This window comes from Haliotis cracherodii, unplaced genomic scaffold, assembly GCF_022045235.1.
Source record: "Haliotis cracherodii isolate W230 unplaced genomic scaffold, xgHalCrac1.p SCAF_9, whole genome shotgun sequence".
Lineage (NCBI taxonomy): Eukaryota > Metazoa > Mollusca > Gastropoda > Lepetellida > Haliotidae > Haliotis > Haliotis cracherodii.
The window spans coordinates 35,989,194-36,004,703 of NW_027266343.1; the positions used below are offsets into that span (position 1 = coordinate 35,989,194).

The window sequence follows — 15,510 nt, forward strand, 5'->3', positions numbered from 1 at the left end:
GTCCAGTGAAGAATGGCACTGGCATTTGGTACGAGGAGGGATATTTTATGACTGCTTCAAAAATGTTAACAAAAGGACATACGTTGTGAGGGTGACAGTATAGATTTGATTATGGTAGAAAAATGGAGACATCTCATTTACCAAAAAGGGATATCCAGCTGTAGACTTGGCTGAAGTATATCAGGATACCTTGATATCGATATTGGTTTCCTGTGATATCAGTCAGGAACAGGGTGCTATGATACTGTAAATCTTGAAATTAATGCACCTCCAAATTAATATGACTGCTGACCCCCAGCAAAAATATGACTCAGAATCAATGCGACTTCTTCACCCCATCCCCAGTGAAATGATACATATCATTACATTAATCAAATCAAACACAAATAGCACTGCTTACTTGAGTAAAGGACTTCCGTAATAACAATAAACAGTGTTTTCCTAAAAACAACACACAGTTTATATGTTCATTCTGTTTGACACGAGTGGGTAGAAGTCCTGACCCCAGCAGTGATAACTCAGAGGATGCCTATTGAGTGATTCCTATTCTTTTAATGACATTGACTTAATTGTTATGTACTTGTTACAACTGCTGATCAATAAATTATATTTGTGTATATATTCAAGTTGGTATTTCCGCTATCAAAGTGTGCAGTAAGGAGACATAAATGCAAAGTTTCATTAATGCGAACAAACACCACTCGCATATTTCACATTTAATTTACAGTATCAATATTGTTATCTGCAGGTGAGAAAGAGCCGGACACATGTCTCCAGTACATCAGGGACCAGTTCCTGCAGAACAAGCCTGGATACAAGCAAGTCTACATCCATGTCTCCTGTGCCATTGACGTCCAGATGATGAAGGACATCCTCTCCAATGTCGTAGACATCATCGTTGAGCTAAACCTCCGCAAAGCTGGCAACTTTTGATCGATGGGATGGAGAGGTTGTCTATCATTGTCTCAATGGATATTACATCATTAGAGATAAAAGGAGATAGTCAAGAGGAGATATGGATGCTGATTCATCACCATCACCAGAGAAGGCAGAGGTTTATTCCAATATGAAAGGATTTCTGTTAATTTGAAGTCAGTAGGACATTTTTGTTAATTTAATGGTTCTCATCCAAAACCTAAACCCACCTGTTTCACACCTGTAGTATCCTAACCTATTCCAGCTTTTAGATGTCCACAATTCCTAACATCAAGTTGAGATATGTCCTCCCCTGTCATTAAGTATTGTTGAAATGGAAAGAAATATGAAGTGTTCACTGCAAAACATAGATGGCGCAATCACATTATGACACTTAAATATTGTTACCATGTCCACATGTCATTGTTAGCCCTGCCATTTTGTTATGAGAATTGCTATACAGCAGTCAGAAACAGGGGATAATGAGGCACTTCACTCATATATAATCAGATGTTGCTGAGCAGAGATGGTTCATGATCCAAGGGATATATGGCTAAAGCTTCACTCCAAGAATATTGGACAACCTTTGAAACAGTTTAGTGGCAAGGCATAAAGCCCTGCTGACAAGAGCTTTGGTCAAGGAAGCCTTGGGCCTTAAGATTTGATGGCATTGAAATGAATTGCTGAGCAGAATGACATGGAATGATTGTTCTTGGACTGATATGAATCATGTTTTCAGACTGGCATGCCCTGTTTGAAATGACAAGTAATTATGGTATGATGAAGAATATGGATATGCATGGAGGCCGACATGAATTGATGAAGAATATGGTTGGTAAATGATCAGATGCATGGACTTTTAGTACCATGGATCAAAGTTGAACTGACATGAATAATGGTTTGATGTGAAATTGGCTTTGGAGCTGATAAGAGAAATGGTTTGAAACACGAAACACATACTGATTTCACCTGGCATGTGATATGAACTATAGGTGCCATGAAAAATGCTCTAGAAATGGCATAATGGCATCATGGAACTGATCAGATGAGTGGACTTGGAGCACCATGAGTCCTGTTTTTGAACAGGCACAAACATGGCTTGAACTGTATGAAGTTGGATATGGGACTGACCTACAAAGGAGTATCGGTGTGATATGAAATATGGTTAACAGGAATGTTGATCAGGAAATTGCAGGAGGAATGGTTTTGAACTGACATAAATCTGGTTTTGCCAATGGTTAACAAGAACATCAAATTCAATGGAGTTTGATGTGAAAGATGGGATGGTGTGAAATATAGAATTGCAACATCATGAGTCATGTTGTGAATTGGCATGATTCATGAGTTGGAACTTAAGAAAAATGTTGGTTTTAAACTGGATCGAAAAATGGATTGGATATGTTGTGCCATGAGTTGATGTTCTAGAACCAACATCAACCATGGTCAACAAACTGATGGAAATATTGATTTGTAGAAACACGAACCATGTTTATGACTTGACTCCAAGGATGTTAGAAGTCATGGCAAAATGGTTGTAATGTGTGAGACATTGACCAGCTGTCAGACGTAGTAATGAGTTTATGATGACATCATGAAGAAATTGTAGCCACAAATTTATGGATGTCACCCAACTGTGCTGCTGTCCTGACAAGATGAAAAAGGACATGATGAGGATGAGAAGCCTCTAATGTGTAACTACAGGAGTACCATGATCCTGAGCCAGCAAGTGACTGACCAACTGGACATCGTGGCTCTCAAGCCATTGCCAGACTCAGCAGTAAGTCACTGGCTGGTGTTTGTATTTATGAAATCTAACCAATGTCATAGAATACGATGAATGCTGAACACCCTGTCACAGTGAACAAGGCATGCCCTTGATACAAAATGATAAGGAAGGGATGACACATGTGACTTAGGATGAAGGTCAAAGAAGGATTATTCTGCAACTACCGAGAAAAGTCCAAAGTGTACAACTAGAAAGTCCAAAGAGGAAGGTGTAAGGATGGTACTGATGCCCAACTGGATATGGTCATCTGAGGAAGGTCTTAATGATCATCAGGTATGATGCTGTATCTGATAACACATAGCATACCTTCATCTGGTAAGGATATGAAAAAGCCATTAGGTATGAAGCTGTTCTGATGCTGATTATGGGCATCTGAGGCCACCCAATCATAGCATCTTGAAGCGTGGAGTTCTCTACACACAGTGCAGACAAGGGATCACATCAGGGCAGTGGTCTTCAGTTTCTGAAAGCATCTGGACACATAGATCGGGACAGTCACTCAAGTAATTCTCATTTAGAAGGAATGAAACTTATATCAGGTCTATTTTGAGTTATGGCACATATGAATGTCAGAACTTGAGGTTCAGATCTCTTGGATTTAAAGATGAATGATAAAGATAAATTCTTGAAGATGTTCATTCTTGTCATTAAAGTGGAATTTATCCTCAAACAAAAATGATTTTTCATCCTATTGTCTTATCAAAATATGTTTTTTTGGGCTGCATAATATCGGCTAAATTTGTATGAGACTGAAATCTAAAAACAATGATACTTTCATGAGACTTGCTGAATTTAAGAATACCTTTCGTCCACATTTTATAATGGTCTTATTCATGAATATAGTTTATGACTTGGTCTAAATATTGTTTTCAAAGTTCTTATCACCATGCATGTGAATGTTGAACAAACCCATAGACTATATTTTAATTCAACTGTGTCACTACCCTTGGTGTTTTTGTATGTTATTTGTCATAACGCTGTTTATTTCACATTAGTGATGATAAACAAGTTTTGGTCATTGTACGTGTGAAATGTTTAGATACATGAGTATTTGCATGAACACTGCTTGTCATGTCTAGATAAACAAAGTGTGAAGTTATCACCTGACCATGAGAGCTGTAGCTAACGAGGGACTCCAGCTCCCACCCCTGTTTTACTGGCTTTGTTACCATGACCAGTTCAGGATCATTATGTAACTGAAACTTCTTCCCCTACAAGGAAGGTATAGTTGGCTACAGCTCTGCTTATGTGTCACATTTTAGCATCATGTTTGGTGAAACAAATACCGATAGCAAAAAATGACATCAATCTTATTTATGTAAATAAGATGTTTGTCAAAACACTGAAACAACTGAAGTGTTGCCTGAATATTTTCGGTTGTCATACTGGAATGTAAATGGGGATTTGGGAACTGAGATGTCAAAACCTTCTCATGTGTTTGTTTTTGATCTGTAAAAGGAATTTGGTATATAGATACCACACAGTTGAATATATGGAGTATTCTAATCTCCGTTGTCTTGATTCTAAAAAAAATCATGTTTTTTTCTTGATGTTCATGGTATACAGTACCATGTTCTTATAGTCTGCACTTTGGCACCCACACGTATCACAACTACACAAATATATCCCTTTTGCACACGAAGCATGAAGCACTAACATGATATATATATGCATAGGAAGGATTCTAGGAACAAGGAATCCTTTTGGGATTGTGCTCAACCGGTTTTGGTCTTCTTCTTCTCTATTTGATTTAGTTCCTTTTTGTTTGGCAATTCTGTTTTTGTCTGGAGACATAATCAAGTTCAGTTTCAACTTTGACCTCCTTTATATTAACTAAGTAAGCTGCAATCATACTTGAAGAGTCTCTGAACAATAACAGTGAAAATGTTGTGTGAATCAAAAGAATGTGCTGTAAGCATCCCAGAGAAGCTGGTCAGGTTTGTATCATCTGACCTTTGACCTCATTATTAACTTACTTATTGATAGGCTTTCAAATCTGACCATTTTCCGAGGACTGGCTTATGAAACAAAAGTTAAAGGACTAATAAATGGAGGAGAAGATTGATAGGGTACTGATCTGACAATAGCTTGATTGTTCTTACTTAATAAGGCATATTTAACCAGAGCTGGTTGTCTGGCTCAATCCCACTGCCCTATGCAATATCATGGCACGACAATAGAATCACACAAGTAGAACTGCACACCAAATATTCTAGTTAACAATGGAAATGTATTTATTGACTGATATTGATGACCAGATGTGGACGTTGGGGAAGGTAATACAATTTTTGTCCAAGAACTGTAGTTGGAGAATGACACAGAATAACACATGATATATTATTTGTTTTGTACCTCTGATCTCGAGGTAATTGACTTGACAACTTTTTCTTGCATTGACATATGTATCAAATGTTTTTTTTTGCTTTGTTGAAAAAGTTTAAAAACCAAAAAAATAGTCCTGTATCTACATTGCATTTTTATGACTATATGTATCTTGTTCTGATAAAATGATATGTATATTTATGATCTTTGATTATTCCTGGATGGTAAAATGAATCTCACAATGGATTTTGCTGAGAACAATGTCAGGGTGTATTTGTTTACACCTATACGAACATTGATGACTTCATGACCAGAAGGCCATGATGAATACCTGTGAGGTATTGGAATCAGATGATGGACATTGCTGCCCAACCCTGGGTAATACCTGCCATCTTCAATATCTCTGGAAGGGATATCAGATGGTATCCGACTTGTGTTTTGCTTGGAACATTGTATCAATTGCAGTGAAAAGAAGTCTTTTATCACCGCATTGCTACCCAAGTGTTGGACTTATTCAACACAGACTGTCACAGTACAAAGATTGATATATGAATTTGTATCTTGTTTGAAGCTTTCAAGAATTGTAAGAAAATAGTGAAAAAATAACAAAAACATGTTCGTTGCTGTTGTTGATGTTTTGGTAAATATTTGTTGAACATTTTGTTGTTGTACACACTTGAGAACTTTGCTGGACTTTTATGCTTGTCATTTAAGAAATGTCTTCAGTGTGGAAATTAACATTGAAATGTTTATTTGTTATGTCCTATCTATGCTCTGACAATGTTATTAATTGTATACATCATTATGTATGAAATGTATACTTATGTATTTCAGAACTTACACAATATTAACATGTTAATATAGTATGTTTTCACATAACTTTGCACTTTTTTTTCTAGAATTCATGCAGTGTTCATGCATTTACAAAATGTTGATTGTTAAAATTCTTTAATGTTTACGCAATGTTCATGTTTACAAAGTATATTTGTTGTATATACATTGTTTATAATCATATATTATGTGTCTATGCATGTACACAATGTTTATGATTATTAACATTGTTAGTGTATACACCATTCTAGATTATTAACAATGTGTCTTATTGGACAATACACGATATTCATGTTAACTTCTGTACTGTTAAGCACAGTACATGCATCTACATGACACACATTAGTTTGTTTGATGCCGGTGTTGTTTTTAAAAAAAAATGCTTACCCTCGATTCCACAACTAAGTCACTGGCTAACTAACATCTTCAACAACAGGTATCGATGGGATATTTTCATTTGGATTAAAGCTATAATGAACAGAAATCAAAGTCAAATATAGATAATACCAACAAGATTACAAGGGCACTATTTACCCTGTGCATTATGACGTTAGTGAGCTCTCATTGAATGAATTTTTCAAAAGAATATTTCATTTTGTTCCATAAGGAACATATAACTTTGGTCAAAATAAAAATGACTTCATGCATTTAGTGTATAACAAACAAACGTAAATGAACTAACCATATTACTGATTTGTTAGCATAATTATTTGTGATTTTTTTTGTAAAATTGTATTATCAGAATAACCAACCAATAACTTTGAATTATGGATTAACTGTTCTTTTGTCGTGAATTAATGTTCTGATTTCCTTCTCTAACCAAAACACGGGAATTTTAGCATGAATTCACTCATCACAGCTACTCTATTATTCCATATGGTTAGTTGGTTATTCTGTAAATAAGTATTTAAAATTTGATTATCAATTTTTTTACTGAGAAACAATGAAGAAAATGTTTCCTTTTGCCGATCTAAAATTTTTATTTTAAATAAATTTGGCTCTACTTCATATTGTATTAGGTTCCTTTTTCATTTACTTATTTCTTGGTAACAGGATCTGATTTAATAATTTTTGATGATATCAGTGTCTGTGTCATTTAAATTTCACGACATCAGGAACTTGGCCCTGTAAAATTAATGACAACAGTAGCTATAATCATTATTGACAATATGATTATCCGTGTCAGGAATTGAAAATATGTGTTAACAAGCCAGTGTTATCAAAAACATCCGTCTGTATCAGTTTTAGACATCAATTACTTTTAAATCCGTTATGAATTCGGCTTATATTTGTGATACATTTAGTATCGTTGTATAATTAGTAGAACTGTGGTGATCAGATTTCTTTGTTGTTATAACACGTATGGCCTATGACGTCCACAGCAATGTATTATGTAGACCAGTCTACTGGTGTAAGTTCGACTGCCCTTCCCCTAATTATATACTTGTAAAACTGTACCCTCTGTAACCCCGAATTTACACACGTACTGCCAGGACTTGGCAATACCCTACATGACATGTAGCACTAAAGTGCATTTCATAAAACTTTGGGCAATTAATGTTTTAAAATGGTCTTCTTAATATTACCATGTATGATTTAAGCGTTTCCTAACTGAAGTTTAAAAGAGTGTATGATCTTGGTAGGTAAATACGTTATTTTGTTCAGTCCCTGTGGCCTAATCAACTGTAGTCCCACAAAACCATGGATTTATGAGGAGGTTTTCGTGAACCGGGGCTTCAATCACCGTTTGTGTTTATAAATAAACACATCATTTGAGAGTATAAACGTATTACACCAGTGAATCACAAGATATAGTCTTTGGCAACTGTCCTTAGTCAAAACTCCATTCTTGATATATAGGTTCGTTATACTTCACGTTTTATTGCGTAATTAATAAGAAAATAACACTCCAGCATGTTAAGTATTATACTTTGATGTATTTTTTATTCAGTATTGATACAGTGTTATCATATGTACGTATGGACACAAAACTAAAAAAATGCGTTTGGCTGACTTTCATTCATTGCTCCATCCTTGACAATCAAGTGTGTTATATGTTACGTATTTGGGTGTACTCACGTGGTAAATCACACTCCAGCTTTTATGGAGACTTACAATGTATTTGAAAAACTTTATTTGAAAAATAAACGTATAAACGTTAAAATAAAAAATAAAATATGAGTAAAATATTCCCATGGTTTTCGCTTTGGAATAATGAAATAGGTTAAGAAACATAGTTTGGGTGACTTTCCCTAGTTATAGCTCCATCCTTCATATGCAGGTCTTTACGTTTTAGTGCGTCATTATGTGGAAACATGACACTCAAGCATTTTGATAATGCTAGTTATGAAAATACTTTTACTTTCAAAACGACAGTTGATGATAAATTTATTCCCTTGGTTCTCTACATTGTGCCACAAGTATTTTAGTTTTCAAATTATCGCTTTTGATGACACATCCTTCATATGCAGTTGTTTTATGATTCACGTTTTTAGTGCGTAATTACGTGGAATAATATCACAAAAGCATTTTGAGAATGTTATTTATAAAAACGGTCATTTTGAAATCAAACAGCAAATTCAAAAATATTTTTTTTCAAAATTAGAGATGGTGGTAAAATAGTCTACATTGTGCCACAAATCTTTTTTTTCAAATAATCGTTTCCGATGACTTTCCTGTCACTGCTGCATGCTTGATATGCAGGTCTGTTATGATTCACGTTTTTAGTGCATGCGTAATTACGTGGAAAAATAACACTCCAGCACTTTGAGAATACTAGTTATGAAAGAATAGTCATTGGAATCGAACATAGCAGCATAGCAAATTCTTATGGCATTTCATATCAGTACAGGAAATACTGAAATAATCGTTTTTTGGTTAGTGTCCTCAGTCATACCTGTATAGTTTATATGCAGCTTCACGTTTTTTTGTGTGTAATTACGTGGAAAAATAACGTTCAGGCATTTTGCGAATATTAGTACTTTAAACTCTCTATTTGGAATAAAACAGATGATTAGAGAGAGTGGCACTCTATATTTTACTCCAAGATATTTTAATCGTTTATGGTGACTGTCGTTAGCCATACCCCCGTCTTGATCAGGCCTAGGTATGTTACGCTTCACGTTTTTAGTGCTTATTACGTTTGGAAATAGCGCTGCAGTTTATGGAACTCTAGTAAGGTGAACATATGTAATTCATTATAGGAACAGATAGTCACGCAATAATAATATACTAGTATCTTTTACCACAATATGTACGGCAATGATCCGTTTTGTGACTTAAGACTCCATAGTCACTGCTCAGTCTTTGATATGCTGGTCTGTTATGCTTCACGTTTTTAGTGCGTAATTACGTGGACAAATAACACTCCAGCATTTCAAAAATGTTAGTCATAAAAACAAGTAATCTTGTATAAAATGGAATTGCTAGACAATTCTCACAAAATTCTTTTGGAAATACCAAAATAACATAGTTTTGATGACCTATTTCATGATAACGTTATTCTTCAAATGCAGGTGTGTTATCCTTCACGTTTTTAGTGCGTAATTACGTGGAAAATAACACCCCGACGTTTATGAATGCTACTATTGAAAACATTTTCAATGCAAGTTTTCACTGTCAGTATTTCTTGTCGTACATGGAACTAGATTAGCTCTGTTTGTTTCACCTCTGTTTTCTCTTCCAGCATGAGGATGGAGCTTTGACCAGAAACGGGCAACCTACTCTTTTAATTAATTAATTCCTGTGGTTTCTGATTGAGTGCCATGTAAATATGAAGGATTTTTCTGTTAATATTTAAGCTTCATCTTGAAAATGCAGGTATGTTATGATTCACGTTTTAGTGCGTTATTACGTGGGAAATAACATTCCAGCATTTATTGAATGCTTGTAATGAAAACACTTGTGTTCAAAAGTATTAACAAGTACATATTAAATATTAATATAGAACTCAGTAAACTACAAGAAATACTGAAATAAACATTTTTGGTTGCTGTTGACGGTAAAGGCTTCACCATTCGTATAAGGCGCCGCGATTCGCTGTGCAGAGTTGATTCCCTTGGGCACGCCAGAAACCTATGACTGTGGGTTCGAATCCCGGTACGCCTAGATTATGTTTCTAGGTTTGTCAGCTCCATACCCGTGCTCGTGGGTTTCACCGAAGTGGTAAACGTCTGAGACCTGCATCACTTCGGGCTTTCCTCACACATTAAGCTGACAAGCCGTGATATAACTGGAATACTGTTTAAAGCGGCGTTAAACCCATCTCACTCACTCACTCACCCTTGAAATGAGGTCTATTATGATTCACGTTTTAGTGCGTGATATAAATTTTAAATATTATGGTACTGTAAATCGTAGCATATGAACTATTGAAGTAATCGTTTCTCAGTCATAGCTGCATCCTTAATTTGCAGGTCTGTTATGCTCCACGTTTTTAGTGCGTAATTACGTGGGATAAAAAACACTCCAGCATTTTGATAATGCTATTTTTGAATACAGTTATTTATTGATTGATATTGAAAATATTTCACTTTACGTTATTAGTTTTGATCGTAGTTCATTGAATACGAAGCGAATATTCATTAATATTCGCCTCTACTCCTTTCAACCTCTCTTCTAGCGTAAGGATGGAGCAATGGTGTAAGCATTTTTGTATTCATATTGCTCTTAATGAAACTTATGGACTTTAATATTTAACTCATGATATCATGGTTTTTGTTCCGTTTCCTCCCAGTTTAAAGTTCAGTTTGTGCGAGAAGATCGTAACTAGAAATGAGCCAATTCGCAATATCAACGAATGCAATTCATAGAGGTTTAATGGTACACTTAATGAATTATTTCTTAAGCAGACTTTGATAACTTGAACCAGATGTGACCCCTTATATTAACTCATCTGGGCTAGTTATCGGCCATTTTGTAGATGCGCTTTCATTCTTACAAGTAAAGTTAGGAAATTGATTGTGTTAATCATATTCGAATAATTTGAAGCTGTTTGATATGGCGATTGGTAAGACATGGAATGTGAGGCTGCATGCTACGTAGGTATTGCCCTGCCCTCTCCCAGGTGTCCGTGACTTCCCATTGTTGCAAGGTGTCGTGTCCCAGGCGTCCCACGTGTCCAAGGTGTTCTTATATTGTGGCGCACATCATGATTGCCAGGGCCATTAGTACATTGTAGCATACATAGATAAAACATACATTCACACTACGACTGTGTTGTTTTTATTTCTAATGAAAATCGAGTGCTCACTGATCCATTGACGGGGTAAAAAAAGTGTAGCGCTATGAGCATCCACTTGGAGAATGGAATCTGGCGCATTATAAATGCAGTTGTTATTATTATTATTTCTGTGACCCGTGAAGATCCGGGTTAGAATAGGTCTTCAGCAACCAAGGCCGTAAGGCCGTAGTTAACTTTCATTGGCAAGGGGGGGGGGGCAATTAAGATTATTCATTTCTTATTCAAGTTAATTTATAGATATAAGATTATTCATTTCTTATTCAAGTTAATTTTCACAAGGCAAAATGTTTTCTACGTAAAAGGCGAATCTGCTTGTCGTAAGATGCGACCAACGGGATCGGGTGGTGAGGCTCACTGACTTGGTTGATGCATGGCATCCTATCCCAATTGCGTAGATCGATGCTCATGACGTCAGTAGCTTATTGTCTGTTCGATTATATAGAGACCGCCATCATATAGCTTGGATATTGCTGAGTGCGGCATTAAACAACAAAATCTTGTTTCTGTGGGATGTGAATGGCCATGTGGATGGATATGGTAAGATACATGTCACTGTGGTCATAATGTTCTCAAGGGGGACAAGGCCTGGGCACATTGGCTTGCGTTGCAAATTTGATTTAACTCGGAAGCCGCGGCACCCGGATATCAACGATTGGTCCTTTAGTCAGCTGTTTGGATACTGGGACTTCTTGTGTGCCGGAATCCTCACTTAGGTTTTCGTATATGTCTGAAGTATAACCGACGATAGCAGAAAGCAAGGGAAATGTCAATGGCGTGTTCTTGAATTGGACGACTGTGGCTTGCTCTGCAAGTAGTATCCGACACAGGAGAATATCATGGTCTTTGTTCTGTTCCACGTTTTGATCGTCTTCAGTCGTCAATGGCAGAGAAATTGAATATGCATCACGAGCAAACGCATGGTATCACAACTATTCCGTTATTGAGGGAATTGGAGATTTGAACTCTCGACCAACCGACTTGGGCACCCATGGGACACAACTCTACCCAGGATATATTGTGGAGCCTCTTTATTCAAAACGCCAACGCCAGACTAACAAGTCTTGATTATCTGCCTAACAGATTCCATTGGGCGTTGAAGGCAAAATAGTAATGACAGTTATAATGGATCAGTGATGACACCTAGTGTTCGCGAAAAGGGTCAACATGTCCTGCACTACCGGTAACACCCTCCATTTTTCATGAGAAAGTAAGTGTTTGTTGCCAAACCCGCACCCAGGAATACTCCTGCCACACGAAGGCGGCTTGTAAACAACTGGAGACAATCCAGTGATCAGTATCATGAGCATTGATCCACATCGTTGTACGAAACCATGCTGTCAACCACCTCACCCAGCATGACCACCCGATCGATTACATAAAATGCCAGTGAGTCAGGAGGTGTCGCGCATCATGTTGACAAAACGTGTCATATTTAGTGATATATTAATTCCTCTAAATGTCCACCATAACATTTCTTGAATGACTTGACCAGACGTTTGATGGTGAAACCGTGATTGAAAAGCTTAGCTGTAATTATAATGTGACGTTCTATGAAAATTGAATACTCAATCAACAAGGAGATGTTGACGCATTAAGCTTGAGCTGATGGTATATTGCTGGGCCTTAAGGGAAAATTCACGAAGGGAAAATCAAGATACCCTTTTTATCATACAGATTAGTACAGAAGTTGCGATCATTTTGAATGTTCTTTGCATAAGCCCAGATAGGACACAGAGTATGGTTTCTCAGTTGTTTCTTGGATTTCTGACCCGTGAAGATCCGGGGTAGAATAGGTCTTCAGCAACCCACACTTGCTGTAAAAGGTGACTATGTTTGTCGTAAGAGGCGACTAACGGTATCGGGTGGTCAGGCTCGCTGACTTGGTTGATGCGTGTCGTCGATCCCAATTGCCTGGTTCGATGCTCATGATATTAATCACTGGATTGTCTGATCCAGACTCGATTATTTACAGACCGCCGTCATATATCTGGAATATTGCTGAGTGCGGCGTTAAACAACAAACCAAACTAATCTTGGATTTTAAAAGATAGATGAGTTGAAGATTCTCAGTTACTTTGGCATTGTTGAAAGAATGGCAGTTACACGACCTTTACTTTTAAGTATTATATGAATATTAATACAAGCGACAAAACCCTTTCCATATTCATATTCATTATCCGCCAAAAAGTAGAGTCGACGGGCACGAACCCGGCCGTTTCATGAACACTTGTTCATGAATCATCATCAAACAGTGATACCCCACCAGGCGTTCGCGAAAAGGGGAGGGTATTCTGCCTCCTAGGTAGCACCCGTCACAAACACATGCACACGAAAGTCTATAGTTCACCGGAAAAATAAACATGGGAACATATGATAAAAGTCAAAATGGGGAATTGCATCGGACCTCATGTTTGTCATAGATTTTGGAAATACCCTCCACATGGCTACAACGAAAAATCCTGAAAGCTTTACTAAGACTGCATGTTGTAACTTCGATCAAACAACCTTTAAACTAGAGTCGTATGAGGCTCTTTGAAATCTTCGCAGAAAGTACATGCTCGATTATCTCCCCTCACATTAAAATACTAGCTACTGATTGGTTAAAGAGCGGGCAATTATTTCCGATACATTCGTCACCACTCGCCCCTTTCCGTAACCGCTATTCGGCTTGTCCCGGAATAACACGAGTTGGTCACGAATGATTTTCGATTTTGCCCGCTCATGTAGCCCGCTGAGAATCAATTGGAACACACCTTAGGTAACTTGCTTTTCTCACATAATTATCGTTGAATGAAACCGATGTCTATTCGAATGCATTGGTTAAAGGGAAGTAACTTTTTGTTTGCGTCGTCTGTTAGCTGTCAAAATGGCTGTATCAAAAGCGTTTTACTCGGTGAAACTTCGGACATCTATTCAAGGTCTGTATGCATGAATGTCGGGGAAATATATTCGTTGTCAACCGATCCTCGGGCTCCTGAAGCAGGATAGTGATATTATTAGTGTGTGTGTGTGTGTGTGTGTGTGTATGTGTGTGTGTGTGTGCGCGCGCGTGTGCGCAGTATTCCAGACTGGTGCCGATGTATAGTGCGATCCTACTGAGTTACCATGCCGCAGTTTAACAAGAATACCCCACTCAGACACAGTATGCTCCAAGCCGACCAGTCCTTGTTTTAGCCCCTTAATGCCGAGTGCCAGGCAGGGTAACAACAAGTACCATCTTTTCACGTCGTTTTGGTATGAGGGGCAGTGGGGTAGCCTAGTGGTTCAAAGGTTCGCTCTTCACGCCGATTTCTTATATGGGTACAATGTGTGAAGCCCATTTCTGGTGTACCCCACCGTGATATTGCTGGAATATGGCTAAAAAGCGGCGTCAAACCATACTCACTCACTTTTGGTATGACGCGGCAGGGGATCTAACCACCGACATTCCGCTCTCCGTGCAGACGCTCTACCACCAGACCACGGAGGTGCTCGTTAGAGAGTTAAACGGGACGAAGGTTGTAAGTGACACTGAATAGAAAGTGGTCAAGGCACATTTGGCTAAAACGTATATTGGCAAACGCCTGTGACTTGATAATGTATAATCAAGGTGTTCCTTCACTATAAGCCATTCATATTTATGAACTATTGATATATTGTTCAAAGCTGCGTTAAACCTAACTCTCACACTCAAAGAAAATATAACGTGAGAGAGAGTATTCACAAGGTCAAAATGTAAGAGAGTTTATAGAAGGTGTCTAGTAAGAGGGATTCCGAGTTTCAGAAAGACCCAATCTCATTAAAATCAGACCGCTAAACAAAGAACAGAAGACATCCCATTAGGGTCACGTCGGAGCGACCTTTCATCCGACTAATCAGAGCGTCGCTTACCAGATTATGTAAGTGACAGTCGGAATGTGATTTCTAATCATGCAACCTCGAAAACTTTAACATGGGGTATTCCGAGCGATAGTTACGGGTTTAACGACTGAATCCTTACAATCTAGACCATCTATTAGCCATTCCAGAATGTTTTTTTGTTCAGGTTTCAAATTTGTAATCGAGAATTTGTCAAAATATGTTTCGAAGCGTAGTCGCGAATTTGAAATTAGTGCCGTAAAGCACGAGAAAGTTGCCTTCTGATTGGTCATTCCATTGGTCGGTCAAAGTTCGCGCAAGGTCGGTCTGACATGACCGGTAATGAGGTGTCCTCAGATCTAAGTTTAGCGGTAGCGAGAACTAAGATCTGATTTTAATGAGATTGAGAAAGACCCCACAATACAGTTGATCCAGTATTTGATTAGTTTAAAATAGTCTTCCACAATTTAACAAGTGCATGGACATAAAGGGCATTTTTTTGTAAATAATAAAAGTTTGACACAGCTGTATCTGTGTCGCAATCGTCTGAGATAAGATAAAGTGACTGAATTAGACA

At 37.5% G+C, this 15,510-nt stretch overlaps 1 protein-coding gene across 5 annotated transcripts in view; it reads left to right on the forward strand.

Moving 5' to 3' along the window:
* The window catches only part of LOC139453411 (G protein alpha i subunit-like), a 175,820-nt gene extending 169,486 nt beyond the window's left edge, over nt 1-6,334 (forward strand). For all 5 annotated transcript variants that reach the window (XM_071235101.1, XM_071235100.1, XM_071235098.1 and 2 more), the window contains one exon: nt 749-6,334. In XM_071235101.1, the coding sequence (XP_071091202.1) occupies nt 749-933 (185 nt within the window). In that variant the 3' untranslated portion in view covers nt 934-6,334. The remainder of the gene's footprint in view (nt 1-748) is intronic.
* The last annotated feature ends 9,176 nt before the right edge of the window (nt 6,335-15,510 follow it).